Below are 23,853 nucleotides of genomic sequence, written 5' to 3' on the forward strand. Positions count from 1 at the left end.
TCTTAATTTACATTTTATACAGTATTTTAAATTTGATTTTATATTTTTAATTTTACAATTTATTTTTATTTTTACAATTTTTAGATTTTAATTTACTTCACATTTTAATTTTAAATGCACAATGAAATATTGTACTTCCACTACATACCAGATGTTTAGAAAACTTCGATAGCGTGATTCAGAATACTCGTGGCGCCATCTCTTGTCGAGTAGCGGGAGGTCGCCACAATGGTTTATTCATGTGGTTTATGGTGGAGGTATCTCTGCATTATCAGATATAAGGAGTTGAACGTCAAATTTTTCATCATATGTCTCTGTTTAACAACTTCATTACAACAAATATCTAATCTATATACTTTACATGGAAGGCACCTCTGCATCGTCAGGGTTGATGCAGAGGTAATATTTTCCATCATATGTATCTACTCAAGGACCTTATCACATATTCGTAAGCTCCAAATGCCTTACTTCTGTGGTTGAGGCAGGAGGCACCTCTGCATTATCAGGGTTGAAAAGTTGAAGGTTGAAGTTTCCATTATGTATCTTTGGTTATCAACCTTATTAAATATTCGTAAGTTTCAAATGTCTTACTTGTATGGTTGAGGCAGGAGGCTCCTCTGCATTATCAAGGTTGAAGAGTTGAAGGTCGAATTTTTCATCACATATCTCTGCTTATTATTAAGTTTTTCTGTGGGTAGGTGTGCACAGTAAACAGCTGTTTATAAATTCCGAAGTATAAAGTATATTTAAAATTATTTACAACTTATATAATAATAGTATTCCTCTCAAAATCATTAACTGACAATCTGTAAATAGTCTTACATATTGAATATGCGCTTTTAAATAGTTCTGAGTACTCACTTAGCATCTCCCCTCAGCATAACCTTAATTTCATATCACAAACTTTTACTGTGCAAACAATTACTGTGATTCACTGAGTGTTATACAAGAGTCTACAGTAGTACACGCAAGATGGCACTTCTACCAGACGTGGAGAAGACCCAAAAGGAGTTGGAGTCATGCTGGTCTCAGAGGATGGCTGAATTTGAAAACCGACTGAATGCTGCAACCAGTCCAAGTAATCCAACTCTGTTGCAGCTTCAAGAAGAGTTCAGGACATTCAGGGACTTGGTCACAAAAATGTCACAACTTCTTGGGAAACAGATCCGTGAGAACGCTAAGGCTATTGACACGATGAACATGCGGAGCCGACAAAAAGTCTTGCTGTTGAATGGTGTCCCTGAAGATCCCGATGGCGATGTTGAACAGAAGGCGCTGGGCTTACTTCATAACACATTGGGTCTAACTCATATAAGTAGCTCTTCTCTGAAGCGATGTCATTGTCTGGGGACCAGAGGTAATGATAAAGTTCGCTCAATACTGATCCATTTTCGTGACCATCGTTGCAAGGGTGAAGTATGGAGCATGAAGGCCAAATTCAAAGGAACATCTGTGTCACTGGCGGAGTTCCTCACAAGATCTCGGCAAGCTGTACACAAGAGAGCCCGGAAACACTTTGGGATGCGCAACGTATGGACCCTTGATGGCACAATTTATATTAAACTCCCTGATGGTACCCGTGCAAAGATCTCCACGGAAGAGGAGTTTGAATCCCTCGTCTCTAAATACTCCGAACAGTTAGTGGGGGCTGCAGGTATGAGTGGTCAAAGTGGCGAATGCAATATTACTGGTGATGGGCACACTGGGCAGCAAAGTGGATCCAACACTAATCGCCAAATGGAAGCGCATCGTAAACAGTTTACTTCAGGGGCACAGGGCGAGGACAGTAAACGGGTGAGACGTGCGGCGCCAAAGAAGTAGGATCAATTTATTACCTGTCATCCGTGTTGCTTATTTCTTGCTTTTCGCTCCCTTGTTTAGTTTACGCTATATTTAATTACTCTTGCGGCTTACTGTGTTGTTATGATCAATATGTTTTGATGTTTGTTTTGTTAAATTGATATGTTTAAGTTGTCATTGTCAACAAAATATTTCCCATCTGTCAATCCTGTGTGACATTCTGTTACGTATCAGTATTTGGGTGCGTTCAGTATCTGCAATTCCAATTTTTTGAATGGATTGCAGTATATTATTTACTTGCATAAATTTGTGATCTTTTTTTCTCTCGTTTAATAATACGTGATTTATTTTTTTTATGTATTTTTTCTTTTTTCTAAGCGATTTTACATTATTATTATTATTTTATTATTGCATCCGTTAGCATTAAGTCTGGTAATAATTACATTAATCATATATTTTTTTATGTGTAATTTTTGCGAAAGACTACGGATTAATATTTTCATTTTCTGGAACGGACTAATGATAGTTAACGCACTCATTCATTCATTGTGTCATTCATTCATTTATTTCTTCACAGTTGTCTGTTTATGCATGGTAAGGTAATTCTTACTATTCAGCCGTTATGTTTTTTATTTTTCTTTTGTTATTTTTTACTACTGCTGTCATTTCTTGTATTCTAATTTTGCATTTTAGATATAAATATGTGTTGCATGGTTTGAATTGTAACAGTCAGCTGATGGGTTGGTGTCTATATGTGTTAGTATTGTTTGCTATTAATTTATTATTGTGTTACTTTATTTTTATACTTCAGTTATTTTTATTTATATATATTTTATTTTAATCTCCATTATATTACAAATATATATTTACACATACATACATACATATTTTTATTACAAATACTCCTTATCTGAAGGATCACTTCCAATATAGGTTTTTAACGCATGATAAAACGCTTCGGTCGTCTAATAATTTAAGAGCCGATGTTCCACTGTATTCTAGCGGTTTTTTCTCATTTTCTGTTCAGGCAGTACTGCTTTGGAACGCCTTGCCCGTGCATATCCGTAAAGCCCCCAGCAAAGCTGTATTCAAAAAGCTTGTCCGAGAACATTATTTAAATTCCTCATCGAACTCCTAATCTCCTGTTGTTACTATTTGTGTGTATTCATTTAACTAGCAAAAAGCGCAGCTTTATAAGGGCTCGCGTATCGTGAACACACACACTGAACACACATCATCATCTTTGATATAGGATCTTAAACTGAATACAGTTTAAGATCCTATATCAAAGATGATGTGGTCACTTATTAATTAACAATAAATTATTAAATCTACCTTTCGTCAGAAGACCTATGAAGAGCAAAGCTACCTTTGATCCAGAACCAGAACCACTTTAAATGCTTGTGGTGGATAACTTATATTAGATCAATTTATTGGGATTGTAATTTTTTTGCGATTTATCCTTGGTATCTTTTTACTCTTGAATTTAAACTCCGCCATACTTATAAAATTATTGCGTCTGATTTGCAAAAAAATTTTTTTAAGTATATATAGGTATAAGCTATTGTGGATGTCTGAAACGCAGTACATTATAAGCTAATCTGGGGTCTGTTACCAATTAACAAGATGGTGAATGACCTTTATGATTCTCTTCATGTCGATTTGGGTCATTTATCAGTGAATGTTGAATTCACCACGACTTCTTTAATTTACTAAAGCTCCGAGGGATACATACCGTAAACCTGCGAATGAGCTACTAATTAATTCTATTAAATAACATTTTTATTAATTGTTAAATTAACTATTAAATTTATGAATTAAATTAATGAATTATGTGTGTGGCCTGCTCAATTAGTTTTGTATTTTCTTTTATGTTTCTACCTAACATAACCAATTCTATACAATACAGGAACGAATTTCCGTAAAACACAATGTGATAGTCGCTAAATTGTAAATTTGTCACTGGGCTTTTTGTCACAAACAAAGTATTTTTTGACGATGGAAATGAAATTTGCGTATGGATTCTAAACGGGTAGTATTTAAACGAGTGACTGCAAATAAAAGTTTTGAATGACAAAAATAATGAATTTTGGTTATAGTATTACTAAGAGAGCAACTGGCTGCGAGTGACGAGAAATCAACAGAACAGCAACTTACAAATATTAATTTGAGCGACCTAATATTTTTCTAAGTGTAAACATTACGTCCTGCGTTTTATTCAATATTTAGCAAATTGTTTTTTTTTTTTAATACTGAGCAGCATTTTATGTTTAAATGAGGTGTTTCGAATACAAAAATCACTTTGAAAAATACTATAATAAGTAGAATATTGTGTGCTCATGTCATTGATCATGAATAAAGGTAAGGTCTGAATTGATACAGATTGGGCCCACCCGCTCGCTGTGCGCTGTCGCGCCCTGCTCGCTTCGTTTTATATTGTCTTATATGTTCCAACCTAACCTAACCAATTCATTTACAAAAACCTAATCTATCTTAATACTAAAGTTGCCTCTCTATATTTCCAGTCGCTCACTTAGTAATGTAGTCGCTCACTTAGTAATGTAGTCGCGCAAGTTATTAAAACAGTTTGCCATTATCAGTCGCTAAGTTTTTATTTTTATTTGATCGTTTTATAATTTCCCACTGTAAACAAAAACTTAGATTAATCGGATATGTGGAGTTTTTGAAACTGCACTGCGTCAAAACATTTATCCAACGAATATTATAAAGGCGAAAGTTTGTGAGTATGGAAGGATGTTTGTGCCTTATATTAATTAATTTGAATGAAACTTTACAGTATTACAGTCTATAAGTACACCAGTATAACCTGGAGAATACAATTCATAAAGATATGGCTATACTATACTTAGTTGTCAGAGCTATATTGATGTACCTACCATACGATGATACGTAAATTTTATATGAATGGATTAATAGTAATTAATTAGATACATTTTCGGTACGCATATTGTAATTAGATTAACTTTTTCTTTGACACTAAATAAATCGGACGGATAGTTTAAATTAAGGTGGTAGAACCCTATGTGGTTCGACTCCGGCGGCACCACCGCCACACCTAGTTCTGCCTCATAACAGCAGCGCTGTGTTCTGGTTCGAAAAGTGTGGTAAGGGAAACATGGTTTTTCGAGGCGTTCCAGCTTAGTCCAGTTTAGTCCAGGGGTAACGGCGCACCTGTGGCCGACCTCAGGTAGGAATATGTAATACTATCTGGGTTTGATTGCAGATGTCCATGGACGGCTGTAGCCACTTACTACAGGTGGACTGCATGCTGCATGCAGGTGGTGGTGGTCTGCTACTCATATATTATTAAAAAAACTTATCTGAGACGTTCCAGTTTAGTCCTCAGGGGAGCGGCGCTTCTGTGGATGTCCAGACAGATGTCCATGTGCGGCAGTAGCCACTTACCATCATATGGACTGTATGCTCGTCGGCTACTCCTATATTATAAAACAAAGAAAAAATTGAAACAAAACGCTTTTAAAATACACCGGTGAAACGTCGGTGAAACGCTGCCACCTTAGCATTTTCATATTTTTGATTGACATAATTATGTCATAAATGTCTGCATTCATCATGACGTTTTTTTTATTCTGCCATTATTTAAACAAAAATAATCCAAGTCATACAGCCATCAATGTTACACTAAATTTAAATATGATAAAAAAGTTTTTTTTTGTTTCAATCGTGTTGGTCCAATCTAGACATGACCTTAAGTAACTATGTTAAGTTTCAAATTTATAAGCCCTGTAGTTTTTTCAAAAAAGGGATGGAAAGCTTGCAAGATTTTCGAATTATAGAGGACTCGCTTCGCTCGCCCTAATTATATATATAATAAATTTAGTTTATTTATATGTATTTATATATTGGTATTGTATATTATAATATATACTTATTAAATCATTTTAATATGTATTTTTCTTACTCCTAATACATATTTATAATATCTGCTGTTTTCATTATTGTTTGTCTTTTTTTTCTTTTGTTGCTTTGTAACACCGGCTGCAAATTCTCTACATCCACCCAGGGTTGACTGGTAGAGAATGCCATCAGGCATTATGTTTGCCCTTTTGTACATTTCTTTTTAGAGGTGATGCAATAAATTTTAAATAAATAAATAAATATTATGTCTAATGACTCCCATTGCTCATGCTTCTCTGCAAATGACTCTGATGTATCATATGCCTCTTGTGGTGAATCTCTCGACTCCTATTCCATAAGTAATCAATTAGAAATTGAATTTAACAACAATGACAATTATTTAAATGTATGTCACATGAATGCTCAATCCATACCTCGTCATTACACGGAACTGGAGACTGTTTTTTCATGTGATTACATACATGCTATCCTCATCTCAGAAAGTTGGCTGAAACCGTCGCTTTAATCGTCACTGTATCCTTTGCCAGGATTCGTTCTTGTTCGCAATGACCGAACTGGTAAAGGCGGAGGGGAAGTGGCTATTTATTTACGAGCGTCCATATCATACAAAACTGTTTTAGCTTCTCCGTCGACTTACTCCTCATCCGCTGAATACCTATTCTTGGAGCTTGATGTTAAGGGTACTAGGGTGTTGCTAGGGGTGGTGTACTGTCCTCCATCCAGTTTATATAATTTTATATTATATTAATATAAATGATATTATGTCATCACTAAAAAGGGTGAAAACATTTTTTTAACAAAAAATACAACCGACTTCTATGTCACTACAAAGTAAAAAATAATTGAAATAAATGTTGGTTTAGTACATATTTCTGAAGTCGGCGCTCATATTAGACATGCTGTTTACATCGTTATCCAACGAAATATATTGAGCGCCGACTGTGGAAATTGTGGAAAAAGTGTGGAGTGCTTTTCGAAAATTGATAAGTGGAGCACTCCAGGCTTTTTTTACAATTATACAATTTACTGTTCCTTAATTGATTCCTAGATTGTAAATTATTTTCTACTTTTTAGTTGATTTTATCATAAAAGCGTGTTTTTTAGTTTTTTGAACTATATTTATTACTTTTCTTATTACGCAAAATTTTACCCAAAATAGATTGGTCGCATTGACCTTATAGGATTCCACATTTTTTACAACACCATTTAAACAAAAGATTAACATTAAACTCAAACGCGTAAAATAAATTCCAACGAGTTATTATTTTTTTTTTCCTTTTTTTTATAAACTCAAGAGCTTAGCTGACCAATTCCTTCTACATAATTACTAAGACCAAATATATCAAATGATTCAGGACACTTAAGCACTACATGTGATCGATGGATACTCATAGCCCAGTGTAGTGTATCATATTGTGGGTAGTTTGTCTCGAGCGCATATACGACACGGAATGAGAGCGGACTGTGTGGGGGCAGTCATGCTAGACCGTCGGTGAGGACGGGCGTGTTGGTGCGTGAGCGAGCCAAATGGGGTTTAAGTGATATTACTATCCCGACGTTGAGTCGGGAACAATACATAATGGCGACGAGGATAAAACTGAATCACTTGACCGTAAGTAGAATGTTTATTTTTAATCAATGGGGGAGGAAGTAATACATTAAGAACATAATACTTCGTACATCATTAGATACAACTTAATTGATAGTTTAGTAAATTATATACGTTACTTGAATTATGTAGGTAATTTGGAAGAGGTAAAACTTTTACAGTAAACCATGAGTAAACCATAGTGGTGGTCGTACACACCCACACAGCCCAGCCCAAAGCCCAGCACAGCCCAGTGCGTGGGGTAGGTGTGTAATGTGTATCAGTATATTTACCGCGTAGTTACCCTGTTGTGTCAGACATATGACATTCGCCGTGTTAGCTGTTTTGTCACGTTGTATGAACAGGTTAAGTTTAAATAATTATTACTTTGGAGTTGTTCCCCATTGATTTGAAAAAAAATTGTCAAAAGTTACCTCCTAAATGGAAACCTTAAAAAGACTATGTACATTGGAATATAATGAATATTATTGTTTTTGTCTGTAGTAGTAAGTAGTGTAGTAGTAGTGTAGTAAAAATAGTAGTAAAATACACTTTAGTAATGTGTAATAAATATGTGGTAATCTATACTTATAATAAATCTGTAGAGAGGTCAATTCTGTACATGAAATATATTTCCAAAATAACTATCAGGGGGTGATTAGGGATCGATACTGATGCCAAAAATGCAATCAGTAAAATTTTTGTCTGTCTGTCTGTCGGTCTGTATGTCTGTCTGTCTGTCTGTCGGTATAACCGTTATAGAAACAAAAACTCCTCGACGGATTTTAACAAAACTTGGTACAATTATTTTTCATACTCCTGAGGTGTTTATAGTATACTTTTTATCACGCCACAATCAATAGGAGCAGAGCAGTGAGGGGAAATGTTGGGAAAACGGGAGAAGTTACTCCTTTTTTTAAGCTTTCATCGCGTGTGAAACCTTAATGGTTAAAGCTACACAGAAATGATGTATGACGGAAATGTTCTCCTTAAAATTATATAAAAAATATCCCACGACAGCATGTCTATCTTTTATGGTTGACTCACAATAACACGTGTAACTCCCGATAGCTTAGCAGTTCGAAGCTTTCGGATTATATTTGTCTACTCCTACGTTTATAACACTCAGTGATCCCTAATTAAAAAAAGTTATGATAAAAGATAAGGGTTCACCCTTTGTTTACCCTTATTTTTTTATTTATATGGCAACACAACGTTTGCCAGGTCCAGTTAGTATATAATATAATATACAGGTCGCGTGTGGTCATTAAATCTAGAAGTGACTGTTACAAAATAGTACATTACAATACGAGGACGAAAAATTTTTTTCTGACAAGTGTGAGTTTGCAGGCCGAGCCGCAGGCGAGGACTGCAATCACACGAGCCGTGATATAAATAATATTTTAACATGCAAATGAAATCTAGATGTGAATTTAATAAATAAAGTCATAAATCTGTCATAGGTTTACAAAGTCACGGCAAAGACTGTATGCAATGCAATATACTAAGTAGGTATATTCCAATAAATTTGGAACAGTTGATTGATTGCTTACAAAGACATCTAAAAAGGTTATATAAGGTTATCGGAATAAATTTCAAGACGTTATTAGAATTAGATACCAGAGTAGTTGTTACCTGCAATTTGTAATCTGGTTACTAACTGCGACTGAGGTGCTCAACTGCATGTAGTTATTATTGCATTGTAGTTGACTACTTTTGATCGTAACATAACTTAACTATGGTGATCAGACTACATGATGTAGCTATTAATTTGTTTGCTAAAATCTAGTGGTCATATCTACTGATTATTTGAATTCTATGGACTAATATTTTGCAATGAAATACGAGTAAAATGTGGAATAAGAGTACAGCCTGTACAGCCACCCGAGTTAAAACCCGAAGGTGTGGGTTTGATTCCTATGCCGCCTATGGTCTCTTTGGTGGTAGGACTTAACGCTGCACTCTCGCTCAAACAGGCTCTTAACTAACTACCTAGCAAACAACAATTAGGTACATAAACTTGAACGTGCGAGCTCGCGCTCGTATGTACGATTTTTAAAGGCCCAACATCATTTTAAATATGTATTTATGAAAAGTAATCATGTAATCGTGATTGCAACTACAATTAGTAGTTAGTAATCAAAATGTTTAACTACTTTTTACGATTACTTTTTGTAAACTGTAGTTATAATTATTGATTACCATATGTAATCATAGTTAGTAATCAGTAGTTAGATTTCATTTTCCCCAACACTGTTAGATATCACAATAACGTAAGGCAAATTGTGCGGGACGGCGATAATTGTAGGATGGTTTAATCATAAAGATATGTAAGTTTATAGTAGTAGTAGACCGGACGTTGGTACGAGGGGTGTCATCTATGACTTATTACGAATTGGTAATTGGTAATGAGTTGTTCTGAAACATAATATGTCAAACGCCAGTCAGTTTAAGATACATTTCTCACGCATTTTCTCTCTGACGATCTTGTAGGGGCGCCCCCACGGATCGCGACTCAGAGTCTGGAGAAGCTCCATCTTGGCTTGCTCCTTAGCCTGGCTTATAGACAGCTGTAGGGCCAATCGTCGCTCTCGATAGGCCTCGTACAGCTGTCGCTCCACCACGCCGTGGTCGATATTAGAAGAAGAAGAAGAAATAGCTTTAGTACGAAATGCATTGTACACACACATAACAACGACAAATTATATTAAATATTTACAAAATAGTGGGATATAGGTAAATAGAAAACTTAAGATACATAAAATGGCAACACAAACGAATAAAAACAAAATATATAATAGTTAAATAAATACGTTACAGTATATCCCTATGCTTGTATGTATACATTGCATACGGAAAAGGTACTTGTAAAGTCTTCTTTTTCATTAATAAAACACTGTTTACTAATGTAATGATAATAGTGTAGACGGAACACCGAATACGTATGCACGCACTCACTGCCGGTGAGCGAATGACGTAGTCGGGTTGCGCATACACTACATCCCTCGTTTATTTTTATTTTTTTCATTACAATTAAATTATATTATTAAATTTTTTCTTAATAATTTTAAATAATAATTAACATGTAAACAATAGGTAAGTAATCAATGCAAGTTAATCGTAAATAATTTAATTTCATTCATTATTATCTTCTAAATTTTCATTATTAACATTTTTATTAATCACAGTCCATGAATCATTAACTTTTTTCAAATGAACTATATTTCGACGATACTCTTTCCCCGTATCATCGTTCCGAATATTAACATCGCCACCAGCCACACCAGTGACTGTATGTGTAGTGGGATTAAAATTGGTAGTCAACTTATTCTCTCTGATTAAATTTTTTACTAGAACTTTTTCACCTATTTCTAAATTATTATCTGTAGCTTTTCTTTTGAGGTCTCCATATACTTTCCCTTTTTCTTTCAATTCAAGATCTCTATCCCTTACGTCTGCATCAATTGTTTTAAATTCCATGTCTGGAGCTGATGGAACCTTGTCTCTAAACTGTCTCCTATAAAACAATTCTGAGGGAGATTTGCCTGTAACAGAGTGAGGTGTACTGTTATACATCATTAAATAACTAAAAAGGTCCTCTTTCCAGTCTCGACTTTCAGCTTGACAAATTTTTAAACGTTTTAAAACTGTTCGGTTTTGCCTCTCAACTTCTCCGTTCATTTGAGGCCAATATGGTATTGTATTATTTACGATAATACCACATTCTTTACAATAGTTCTGGAAAACCTCACTAGTAAACTGATTTCCATTATCACATGTTAATGTCGCCGGGTAACCTAATCTGGAGAAAATTTCTTTCAAGACATTTATCGTGTCAAGGGAAGTAATATTACGCATTATTTTAATTTCTTTATATCTACTATAATAATCAACAAGTATCAAAAGGTAATCATGACTAGGGAGGGGCCCTAAAAAATCTAACGCTACATCAACCCAAGGTTCGGCAGGAAGTGTTCGTCGTTTCATTGGATGCGGTGGAGTAGGATTAGACACCAGAGTACAACCTCGACAAGATTTTACTAGTAGTTCAGTATCTTTATCAATTCTTGGCCACCAAACCTTTGTTCTAAGACGAGCCTTCATTGCTACTATGCCTGGATGTCCTTCATGGGCTGCTTCTAGTACACGTTGTCGTAAATTATGAGGAATAACTATTTTTGTACCTCGGAGAAGTATGTCACCATTGAAACATAGCTCATTTTGTATTAATTTAAAATTATTAATAGAATCGTCCCAATCGTTATAATAAACGCCCTTCTTGACTTTCAAAATTTCCCCATCTTCAGCAGAGCATTCTTTAATTTCAATTAATGGTACTGCAATAGGTCTACTGTAATTTACAACATAGTTTATATAATTTTCGGAGTCGAATGGTTCTGACGGGGAAGTTTTGCCAAGTCTGGAGATGGTGTCAGCTATGTTTGATTTACCCGGACGATAAATGACTTTATACCTGTAAGCCTGTAACCTAAGAACCCACCGTTCTATTCTAGCGCATGGTTTAGATGTTCGTCCAAAAATGGTTTCCAATGGTTTGTGGTCACTTATTAGTTCAAAGTCTTTGCCAAACAGGTATATTTTAAAATGTTCAACAGCCCAAACGAGTGCTAACGCTTCCTTTTCTGTTTGGCAATATCTTTTTTCACAGTCTGTAAGAGCTTTATGACCATAAGCGATCACACGGGGGCCATCTTCGCCAATCTGAACCAATACTGCACCTAAACCTACAGGAGAGGCATCCGCAATAACTTGGGTCTTATCAGAAGGATTATAGTAACCTAAGGATGAAATATTGGATAAGTTTTTCTTTAGAACTTCAAATGCGTTGTCCTGCCTAGCTGACCAATATTTTTGTATATTTGCTGATTTTCCTAACCCTAACCGTAACATTTCGCGCAGAGGTTCAGTAAGAGTAGCTAAATCTGGGATCCATTTACTAACGAAATTAACCAAACCCAAAAAGCTTTGAATTTCTTCTATGGTATTAGGGGTTCTACTATTTTTGATTGCAGTTAAGTATTTATCTAGTGGTCTGACTCCGCTACTTGAAAGTTCATGACCAAGAAATTCAATATTTTTGGTTTTATAGATGCATTTTTTTTCATTTAGTAGTACGTCATTTTCTTTCAAAACCTGCAATACTTTATTTAACCTTTCGTCGTGTTCCTTTTCTGTGGACCCGTGAACTATAATATCATCAATAAAATTGAGTGTTCCTTCACAACCTAATAACATCTTTTCTAAAATTTTTTGGAACATTTCTGGAGCACAAGAAATTCCAAACATTAATCTTTTGTATCTAAATAGTCCTTTGCTAGTGCTAAAAGTAGTAATGTAACGACAGTCTTTATGAATTTCGAGTTGATGAAAGGCATGTTTTATGTCAAGAGAGCTAAAGTATTTAGCATTGCGGAAATGAGGAAGCAGTTCATTCATTGTTGGAAGTGGGTGGTTTTCCCGTATAATTGCTTCGTTGGCTCTCCTCATATCCACACAAATACGTACCTCTTCTTGACCTTCTTTAAGAACTGGAACGATTGGAGATACCCACGGTGATGGTTCATTCACTTCTTCTATAATATCAGCATCCTTCAGTTCCTTCAATTTTTTAGCAACCTTCTCTTCTAATGGAATTGGAATTCTTCTATGGGGTTGGATCACTGGTTTAACGGATTGATCTATTGGGATCTGAACAGTCACTCCTCTAAATTTTGGGAACGATTTCTTTAAAGATGGCATACTTACAGCGTTAACTTGAAGTCCAACTTTAAGCACGTGTAACAAAATTGCGGACTCCTTGCCTAATAAGTCACGTGTCCCATTTTTTATAACATAAAAAGTAGATTTTATAATATTATTACCAAGAACTGAAATATTTGCGTCAAAAGAGCCCATAATATCTAATGGTGTTTTACTGCCGTAAGATATAAGTGTCTTGTTAGGATTGCGTATCTGGTTAGAGACTTGTACACTATTGTTTTTTAAATATTGCCATGTTTTTTCAGTGATCACATTACATTTGCTTCCCGAATCGATCAACATATCAACGCTAACTCCGCCAATGTTACACTTTATAGTTTCATCGTCGTCCAGATGAAATATATAATCAATTTCAGATTTATCAGTATCATTTTTTGTTTCTGTTCTAGGTTTTTTATGTACTGTCTCAGTTCTGTAATTAGAAAATTGTCTTTTCTGTCTGGTTCTGCAATGCTCTCTATAGTGCCCAATGAAGCCACACTTCATGCATCGTTTGTCCTTTGCAGGACATTTTGAGTCATCGGATGAATGCGTGGGACTACCGCACCTACTACAATTTGTATTAAACTGTTTATATCGGTTCGGTCTACCCATTTTTTTCTTACTATCAATTTTGTTTATATCTGTTTTGGTAAAATTGTTCGTTTTGTGTGTATTTTCAATTTTAAATTGTTCTAATTGTCTGGCTACAACTTCTAATGCATTTGCTTTGCTAATAATTTCATCTAGAGTAATCGAATCACCGATTTCTAAGATTTTTTTCCTCAATTCAACTAATCGGCACTTTTCAGTTATTTGGTCTATAATATGATCTTCTTTTTTATGGAATTGGCACTTTTCAGCCTGATTTCTCAGTCTTAACAAAAATCGTTCGAATTGTTCTCCTTCTTCCTGTTTCATAAGACGGAACAAGTATCTTTCATAAATTCGACTTTGTTTTGGAGCAAAGTAACTATCTAATTTATCTAAAGCTACTGTATATACATCAACACCATCTTCTTCTTCAGCATGAGCACCAGGTAAGTTATAATAAACTTCTTGGAGTGATAATCCTCCTACATGAAGGAGCGTCGCTCGTTTCTTTAAAGGTGTGTCAATATTAGCAGCCAGTAAATAAATTTCAAGTGCCCTCTTCCATTTTACCCAGCGAGTACCGACAGATGTCGGATCGCCTTCACAATCAAAATGGTCTAAGTTTGTAAGCGTGAGTGATGCATGAGACATTGGGGCGGCCTGCAAACAAATGTACCTCTTACTCTTGCGTGGCTTTTTCATAAAATTATTAGGTAACAGTATTTATCTGCATAGCCCTATTTTATTATTGTAAATATACATGGCCTTTTCAATTTTGCAATTATACGTCATAATTTAATCACATATTTGCGTAATGTACAATTTGTACATTCTATATTGCAATATGCATGGCCCTTTTGTTTGAAGTTAACTTATTGCGTGGTTTAATACCTTTAATGTCATTACGATCATATATACATTATTGTGTTCATATGCAATCCATTACGTTTATAAAGAATAAAAATAGAAGAGTATAAAATAGTTCGACAAAATACTAATAAAGTAGTAGGTATAATTGAAAACATTTCATAGTAAAATATCTAAAATTATTTCATAGTAATTATCTAATTAATTCTAATTGAAATGTAAGGATTTATTAATATTTTATTTTTCAATCATATGTATCGATTAAGTATTAAATTAGTATCAATGAAATTATAATAATATCAATGTGATAGTTATCTCAATTAAGTAACAGATGTGTAACAGATGTGTACGCAAGTACCGCTAGATTGCATACCTGCACAATGCATATTAGTTGTATACCTACATACGTAGGTTTGCTATTATGTCGTAATTACTGTTATTTTTTGTTTTTTGCGTGGCCTTTATCTATACTGATCTGATGCGTGGCCCTTAACAATGAAAGATATGTTTAACCGTAACAATTATTTACGCATTGTTTAATTTGATAGGCATATTAAATTTAAATCTTACTTGTTTCTTAACGTTTAAGTGATTTTAAATACAATTAAACTATACGTAAACAATATTTTTGTAGGTTATAGGGTTATCCTTCATCTTTTTTTTTTTTTGTAGGTACTCACTTTTATCCTCGTCGCCACTTGTAAAGTCTTCTTTTTTATTAATAAAACACTGTTTACTAATGTAATGATAATAGTGTAGACGGAACACCGAATACGTATGCACGCACTCACTGCCGGTGAGCGAATGACGTAGTCGGGTTGCGCATACACTACAGTACTCACTCGGCATTAATGCCATGGTGTGTTGCACCACGGCGCTGGTTTTCAGTGAGCCCTCAGAGTGACTCACGGATATTCGTACAGCGAAGAGAAGTATGGGGTAACACGTGATCAGCCGAGTTCCCAATATTTTTTTATGACGCGGGTAGACTCATTTTGTATTTACCACTGGGCGTGTTTGGTATTGCTCAATATGAACTGTGCTTGTAAATAAGTTAAATCATTAGTATATTAGGAGTGTATGCCTGTAACTATGTGGTGTTTTATGTGCATGTGGTGTTTTATATGAATTTTCGTTTCGTCGCATCCAAGTTGTGAAGAAGCGACTTATTAGTTTAAAGTCTATAACTGATCAGGTGAGTGATAGTAAAATAAATAAGTATATTATAATTTATCAAGATTTCACCTGAAGCTCTAGTAAATATAATTTATACTTATTTCTAAATGTATTTATTGTTTGTAGACTACGGAGAGGTGAAGGAACATCGTTCCAGCACTTGGATGCGGCGTACCTAAAACTACCACGAAAGGAGTGAGTACGGTGAAGTGGCACTGCTAAAGGATTACTTCGAGGTCTTGTGTTATATATCTTAGTATCTCATGACCATGTCAGTTTTTTTAATAGATAGGAAGGCATATTATTCCTAATAATACCGAAAAGAAGTGTGGCGAGGTGAAGCTTCCTGCGTGCTTCCATTTTTAATATTTTTGCATCATTGATAAACGGAGTGACATGTGTGCGGGGCGGTATCATGTAGCAGTATCGCGCACAGGCATTTTGAACGCGTTGCACTACTTGACGAGTGCGCGCCAGCAGCCGGGGGCCACATCCATGTAATTTAATTTAGATAGAATTAATGATTCACAAAGTTTTATTACGACGGCGCAACCTGCGGTGTCTGGTGTACTGGCGTCTCGCCACTACGCAATCCGAGCGAATCTCTTCGATTTCGTGGGACCACCAGTACACCCGACGTTTCGGGGGACACGGCTTGGCCCGGGTCATGCATGCGTCGCATACATTCGACATGGCATCCCGGAACCACTCCGCCTCCCCCTCGACCTCCACAGGTTCAGGTGGAGCTTGCCAGGCCTGGACTATGGCCGCTTCAACCAGAACATCTTTATTCAGACTCCCCAGCACCCACCTCCGCTCCGGCTTTCTCGGGCGACGACGGTCCGGGTGTTCTGGCGAGGGGGACACGTCGAACCGGATGTACAGATGATCCGACAGTGTTTCCACCCTCTCCAGAACATTCTAGCCCCGGACGATGCTTGCCACAGCGGGGGACGCGACGGGGACGCGCTGTCAACGCGCATACGACGATACGCAGCTCCGTAATTTTAATTGTTTAAAAATCATAAAGTACATGAAGTTCAATAATTATAGTTTTAAAATGTGCGTGATACAACAACAAGTGCGTGACAGTGTTTGCCGACAGATATACTAACAGGACTGTGATATTTAGACAAAAAGATTCAGAACTACATAAAGTGTCAGCATAACTAAACTAGTACCTAATTAAAGTGTAAACAAACGTGATACATCTTTGTGGTGAGACTTTTGTATTTCAATGTACTCTGAATAATAGACCATAACAAATATAAAAGACTATGATTAAACCTGGAAAAAGTCTTTAAGTGTTATAACAATCGTAAATTATTAGACTGATGGTAGTCGATAAAAGTGTTGTGAAGTGTACCTACATAACAAATAAAACTCAGCTGATGCAATAACGGACCATTTAAGACAATCTCTACAGTACATACTTATTAACAAATTTCGTTCAAAACGACTGTGACACTTTGGTGTAGAGACAGTTTGCGTCGCATCGCAACTACTGTACCCGAGTTCAAATCCTGGAGTCATAAAATATTTTAATTTTATTTTTTATCCTTCTTTATTTTGGAATATCAACACAGATTTAAAGGCAAAGGGCAAGAAAAAAAAAAAAAAAATCAAATAACAAAAATAATTAAAAAAATATAAATATAATTTAAAAAAAAAAAAAAAAAATATGGAAAACGTAACGCTGAGAAGAAAGTTAACTAACGACCATGTTAACTTAGAATTGAAGGCGGAATTAGAAAATACTATAGAAAAATTAATAATAGCACACCAGGCTAATAATAGCGTCTGAAAAATTGCAACTTGAAAATAGTCACTTGAAAGATACTATTGAAAAACAAAATAAACAGATATTGTTACTAAAAAAACTTTCACAGGACTTCACTTTTAAAAATGCTACATCTATAGGTAAAAAATTGTTGAAAATTAATTTTAATGCACCAAGAAACTCACCTATTCATGAAGGCAGAAATATATGTCGTAGTCTCGGTAATATATATATCGGGTATATTAAGAAATTATACAAAGCTGACATAGAGAAGGAACAAATTGAGATCAAATCTCAAAACTCTTCAACTGCAGCAGCATACAGCGGAAAAATTAGAGATCTACAGAAACAAACAAATAAAAATGTGACTCAAAAACAGAAGCCCTCAGTTCTACCAAGCAGTGCTAAAGTTCAGCTAGGACCTAAAAAATCTCAAGTTATTATCATTGCCCACAATCAAGGGGTCGGTTTAAGAAAATCACTACAACATCTGTTAGGGTCTGAATATATTGTTACGAGTTTTATAAAGCCTAACGCGCCACTCACAAATGTTATAGAGTCTATGAAAACAGACATATCAAAGTTATGTGAAAACGACTATGTCATTCTATTGGGTGGAATACATGACAGAAATCCACATGAATTTAATTTTAAATTTAATTTATGGTTGTCGACCGTAACTAACACTAATGTAATAATAGGTGAAATACCAAATAATACTTACCTCAATGTAAAAAAGTTAAACTATCAATTAAAATTCTTATGTAGCAAATATAGAAACTCAGTGTTTGTGGACTTCAATTATAGCACTTTTATACCATACCGGAGATATTATGTAAATCACTTAGCACGATCACTTCTGAAAGAAATTCTGCGCCTATTCTATAAAAAAAGAATGGATAATTACCAGTTACTTATGCAACAGAGGGTCAAAAATTGTAAAAGTTATACTAGTGTAAGTACACAAACTGAGGCATTAACAATCTGCTATTGTAACATTGAAACGAATACATGTAAATGTAAATTAACGAACAATAATAATGAAGACACAAACTATGTAAACAATGATACGCTTATCTCTAATTGTACTGACGTCCCTAATAATAATAATTGTGTAATTAATAATAATAATTTATTTCGTGTATAATCATATAAATATTCTACATTAAAATATCAATGGCTTAATTATGAAATCTGATGACTTAAATATATGCATAGACGAATTAGATAATAATGGTACCAGTATTGATGTTGTATGTATTACCGAACATAATATGGTCCAAGGAGATGAACAATGTCTAAATGTACCGAATTTTATTCTGGCGTCATCTTGCATGCGAGAAACTAGACATGGAGGATGTTGCATTCTTGTGAAATATTCTCATAAGTTTAATAAAATACATGAAATCAATGAGCTATCTTTACTAGGTGTTGTTGAATTCTCTGCTGTTGAGCTTTTATATTATCTGTGTATACAGAGCCCCTAAAGTTAATTCCCAATCCTTATACATATTTTTCGAAAAAATAAATTGTATGATTACTAAACTTCTACATCGTAAGAAGAAAATAATTTTCTGCGGAGATTTTAATATAGATATACTAAAAGATTATAAGTACGGAAGAGAATTCGAGCTTCTTTTATTGACGTATAACTTTAGAATTGCAATAAGGGAGCCAACACGTCTTGTAAGTAATACTTGCATAGATAACTTTGTGCATAACCTTAAAGGGTGTAGAAGCAAAGTTGTAGAGTTAGCCTTATCAGACCACACCGCACAGATTCTTAAATGTCCTGTTAAAAAAACATCTAATATCAAATTCTGGTATAGCTACCATCGTGACTACTCAGTAGAAAATAGATTAAAATTTGTAAATTATCTACAGCAGTTGACTTTTCACGATGTATTTAGTCAGGAGGATCCAAATATAGCATTTAATATTTTTCATAATTGGTTTAAACTATTATATGATCTGTGTTTCCCTCAAAATAAAATAAAAAATACTAATGATATAAAACCTAAATGGATCTCGAAAGGAATTAAGATCTGTAGTAAACGCAAACGAGAATTATTATGGCAATATAGAACTTTCCCAAGTGATGAAAATAAACATAAATTTGATATTTACAGCAAACGCTATAAAAGTGTAATAAAGTTGACCCAAAAAGCACAAAATAATCATAAAATCAATACGTCTGGAAACAAATCAAAAGCTATGTGGTCTATTATTAATAATACAAAAAAAAGATTTCCACCAATAAATGTTCCTTCATTGACAGTCAATGGGAAAATTGTTGACAAACCGCAAGAAATCACTAACATATTTAATGACTACTTTACTGACGTGGCAAATAATAATAATACATTAAATACTGACACAAAATTGACATTTAATAATATAAATTCTATTTTCATTTTTCCTACTGTAGCTCAAGACATTGAAAACATTATAAAATCACTTAAAAATACTGAGAGCCCGGGTTATGATGGCATTATAACGAAAATAGTAAAGGACTCATCTAAAATAATTTCGCCTGTCATATCTCATTTAGCTAACTTATGTTATCAACGAGGTATCTTTCCTAGCAAACTAAAGACTGCAATTATAAAACCGTTGCATAAGAAAGGTGATACATCTGACGTCAATAATTATAGGCCCATTGCATTGCTCCCAGTATTCTCAAAAATTTTTGAAAAAGTTATTTTTAATGGTTTATATTCCTTTTTAGAAAGAAAAGACATATTAACACCACAGCAGTTTGGGTTTAGGAAGAATAAGTCCATAAACTTAGCTATTTATGATTTGTTAGAGAGAGTTATGATAAATATGGATAAGAGGATACCGACCGTTGCGCTCTACATGGATCTCTCGAAAGCTTTTGATCATGTGGATCATAAAATATTATTACAAAAATTATATAAATACGGTATTAGGGGAAGTGCATTTGATCTTTTAAAATCATATTTAACAGATCGAAAACAATTTACACAAATAAGTAAGCTATGCAGCAAATCTAAATGTATAGTTAGCTATGAATCTCATCTTAGGAAAATTAAATATGGTGTTCCACAAGGAAGCGTTTTGGGTCCTTTATTATTCATCATCTATATAAATGATTTACCAAGAACAATAAACAATCACATGATTTTATTCGCAGATGATAGCACCGTACTCTATAATAATAAAACCTTTAGTCAATTGCAAACTGACATAAATAATTCATTAACAAATATAATTGAATGGCTAAATGAGAATAATTTAAAAATAAACCTTGATAAAACAATAATAATGAATTTTAGACAAAAATGTAATGCACCAAAACTTGACATAAAATATTTAGACCAGAAAATAGAAGAAATGGAAATGGCTAAATTTTTAGGACTTTTTATTGATTACAATATGAAATGGAAATCACACATTGATTATGTTTGTAAGAAATTAAGTACACTTTCCTACGATCTCCGAAAGCTAAGAAAAACGGTAAACCAACAGACCTTGCTCACAGCTTACTACGGTTGCGTTTCATCAATCCTTAGATATGGTGCGATATTCTGGGGAAACTCTACCAATAAAGAACTGGCTTTTAGAATACAAAAAAAGTCTTTAAGGTCAATGTTTAACTTGAAACAAAGAGAATCCTGTAAACCATTTTTTAAAGACCTTAAAATCCTCACTTTACCAAGCCTATACATATTAGAGTGCTGTTTATTTGTTAAAAATAATTCTGGATTATATAAGTTTTGTTCAAGAGCTCGCAGAGATGATACATTAAACACCCATGCAAAACCCAGCTCTGTAGACAAAGTGTTGTTGGTAAAGCACCCACAATTTATAATAAATTACCTAAATGCATACGTGCCATTGATGATGTAGGACTTTTCAAGAAAAGACTTAATCAATTCCTGGCTAACAAATGTTACTATCACATAAATGAATTCTTAAGTGACAAATTTGACTAAAATCTCCAAATTGACATTTAATTTTGATACATTTTTTAGTTTTAATTATATAAATTTAATACAATTCACGAATTCCTTACTGACATATTTATGATTATTATTAATATTTGATAATAATTGTATCAAGGTTGAAATGAATATGGTAATTAATAATTTAATGAATACAATTAATACTTATGAATGTAAATTATTATAATGACATTTTTCTTTATTTTTCTGTTATAAATTTTGATAATTTAATTTAATATATATTTGTATACCTGACAAGGTGGAATATAGCGCACTATATGTAACTTTTTAATACCTGTGTTTTTAATACCTGTATTCACAAATAAAGAGATTTGATTTGATTTGATTTGAGACATTCACAATGGAACCCCCTCGCTGTCGCACGCATGTGTTTACCGACCCCTTATTTAGCACCAAGAAGCCGGTCGTCGCCGCCCAATCTTCCAAAACCTCGCCGCGAGCATCAGTCTTAGGGGAGCCCCAAGCAGTAGATTTAGCATTAAGGTCCCCAACGACGAGCACACGGCGAGGCTGGATTGGTCCTATTAGGGCCTCCAACTCGCCCAGAAATGCCTCAAAATCGGCTAGGTGTTTATTGGGCGAGAAGTAGACCCCAATGAGGACATAGCTACGCTACCTCACTGCCACGTAGCCCTTGCCCCTCTTGATCGTGATGAGGGGAGGCACGCAAAGCGCTCGTGCGCTAGCAATGGCCACCAATCCATCTAAGTCCCCCACCCAGTTGTTTATGGGGGAGACGAAGTAAGGCTCCGCCACCACCGCCACTTCTATCAACCACTCCGCCATGCTCTGGACTAGGAGGTCCTGTGCACAGCGGCAGTGGTTGATATTAGCCTGGAGTAGGCGGTGGGCCATATTTATTTGGATTGTGTGGCCATTTCCTCACCGCTCCCTCCTTCGGATGGGAAAGCATCGGCCGCCGCGATAGACGTGATGGTAGTCGGGGCAACTGGGGCAACAGCTCGCGCTGGAGCGGGTTCGGGCTCAGGGACTTTTGTAGTCTTAGCGCCCGTTCCCTTCTTTTTCGGTGGGGAGCACGCTTTGCTCCCCAACCGATGCTCGGCCGGCCTGTTTGCCGCCGCGCATACCGAGCACTTTGGTGTGCCGGTGCACGCATTAGCCATGTGGCCGGGTTTACCGCAGCGATAACACTCTTCGCTGCGGTCAGCCTCTGCGGTGCACTGAGCTCTGACGTGCTCGCTGAGCAGGCACCGGAAGCACCGCAGTTTCCTTGGCTGCAGCACCTCAACTCGCGCCGAAACCCAGCCGATTAACAGGCGGCCGAGACTGCCCACCTTCTTTACGGCCGCGACCGGAGCCCGCACCCAGACAGAGCTAACGCCCCGAGGAGTGGGTCTTATCACGCCTACCTTTACGGCGACAGCGACATCCTCCTGCGAAACCGAGTCGTCCAAGCCGGTGATCCGCATTTCTGCACACTTCACCGGCCTGGATACTGTCGCGACTCCATCGTTGAGGGTCTCCCTAAATTTTTCTGCGAGGGAGTCCACCTTGTCGCCGCTGTATGCACCTGGCACCTCCAAGATACGGGCACCCGTTGCGGCCGTACGGAATTTTAATCCGCTTATACCCAAGCTTGGGAGGTCGACGTCCGCCCTGGCTTTGGCCAAAATCTTGGCGAATGTTACGCCTTGCTCTTCCGCTCCCGGCTGCAGTGTAATAACTACAGCCGAGGAGCGGGGAGGCCGGAGCTTAACAGGCCCTGGCCGGTTGGCTGCTGGTCTCTCGGCCTTCCCAGGAAGAGGAGGAGGAGCTTTCCTCGGAGGAGTAGCGGGAGCCGCACTAATGACTGGCCTCCCTGCCAGCCATGCATCCCCTCGCGGTGCGCCGCCGCTTGGGATTAGGGTGATTTTTTATAGAGGTTTTCTTCCTCGCGGTCCAGCCAATTAAGGCAAGACCATCGGTCCCACCCGAGGTCGCGAGACATGACCACGATAAGTCTCCTGGGTGGGATTACGATATCGACGGTAGGCATGTTACCGTAGCCTGCTCGGTGGCATAGTTAGTGCACACCGAGCCCACCCAGGGTTCTCCCGATCGGAAGAAACTCCTGCTGCAGGCAATTTGCCTTGCACCTTCCCCGTTGGCGGAACCATTTTTGGCTCCGACGGGGGTGTGAGCCGCTCTTAGTCTGGACCCTCCACAACAAGCCTATCCAGTACGGGTATTCCTACCGGGATAGCATTGGGGATCGTAGGGCCACGCAAGCCCCTCCACCGCGACAAGGTGGTAGCTCCTAACCTAACCTAACCTAACCCAGTAAGCACCTTGCACCGGTCGAAACAAGATTAGCTCCACGCTTAAAAATCAATAAAACCGGAAAACCAGTGAATTTAACATCTAAAACTTGTTCAAGTGATAAAACAGTGAGTGATTCA

General features: G+C 36.2%; 1 protein-coding gene across 1 annotated transcript; it reads right to left on the reverse strand.

The window, feature by feature from the left end:
• Window positions 1-16,210: 16,210 nt before the first annotated feature.
• Window positions 16,211-22,309, reverse strand: LOC140746622 (uncharacterized). The gene is made up of 3 exons (XM_073078746.1): window positions 22,076-22,309; window positions 21,830-21,991; window positions 16,211-16,606 (listed from the first exon to the last, which is right to left on the reverse strand). The coding sequence occupies exons 1-3, from the start codon at window positions 22,307-22,309 to the stop codon at window positions 16,211-16,213; spliced, it is 792 nt and encodes a 263-aa protein (XP_072934847.1).
• Window positions 22,310-23,853: the final 1,544 nt, after the last annotated feature.

Source organism: Epargyreus clarus, unplaced genomic scaffold (genome assembly GCF_041222505.1).
Source record: "Epargyreus clarus isolate Ecla_fem2 unplaced genomic scaffold, WU_Ecla_fem_2.2 ptg000013l, whole genome shotgun sequence".
In the NCBI taxonomy this organism is placed as follows: Eukaryota; Metazoa; Arthropoda; class Insecta; order Lepidoptera; family Hesperiidae; genus Epargyreus; species Epargyreus clarus.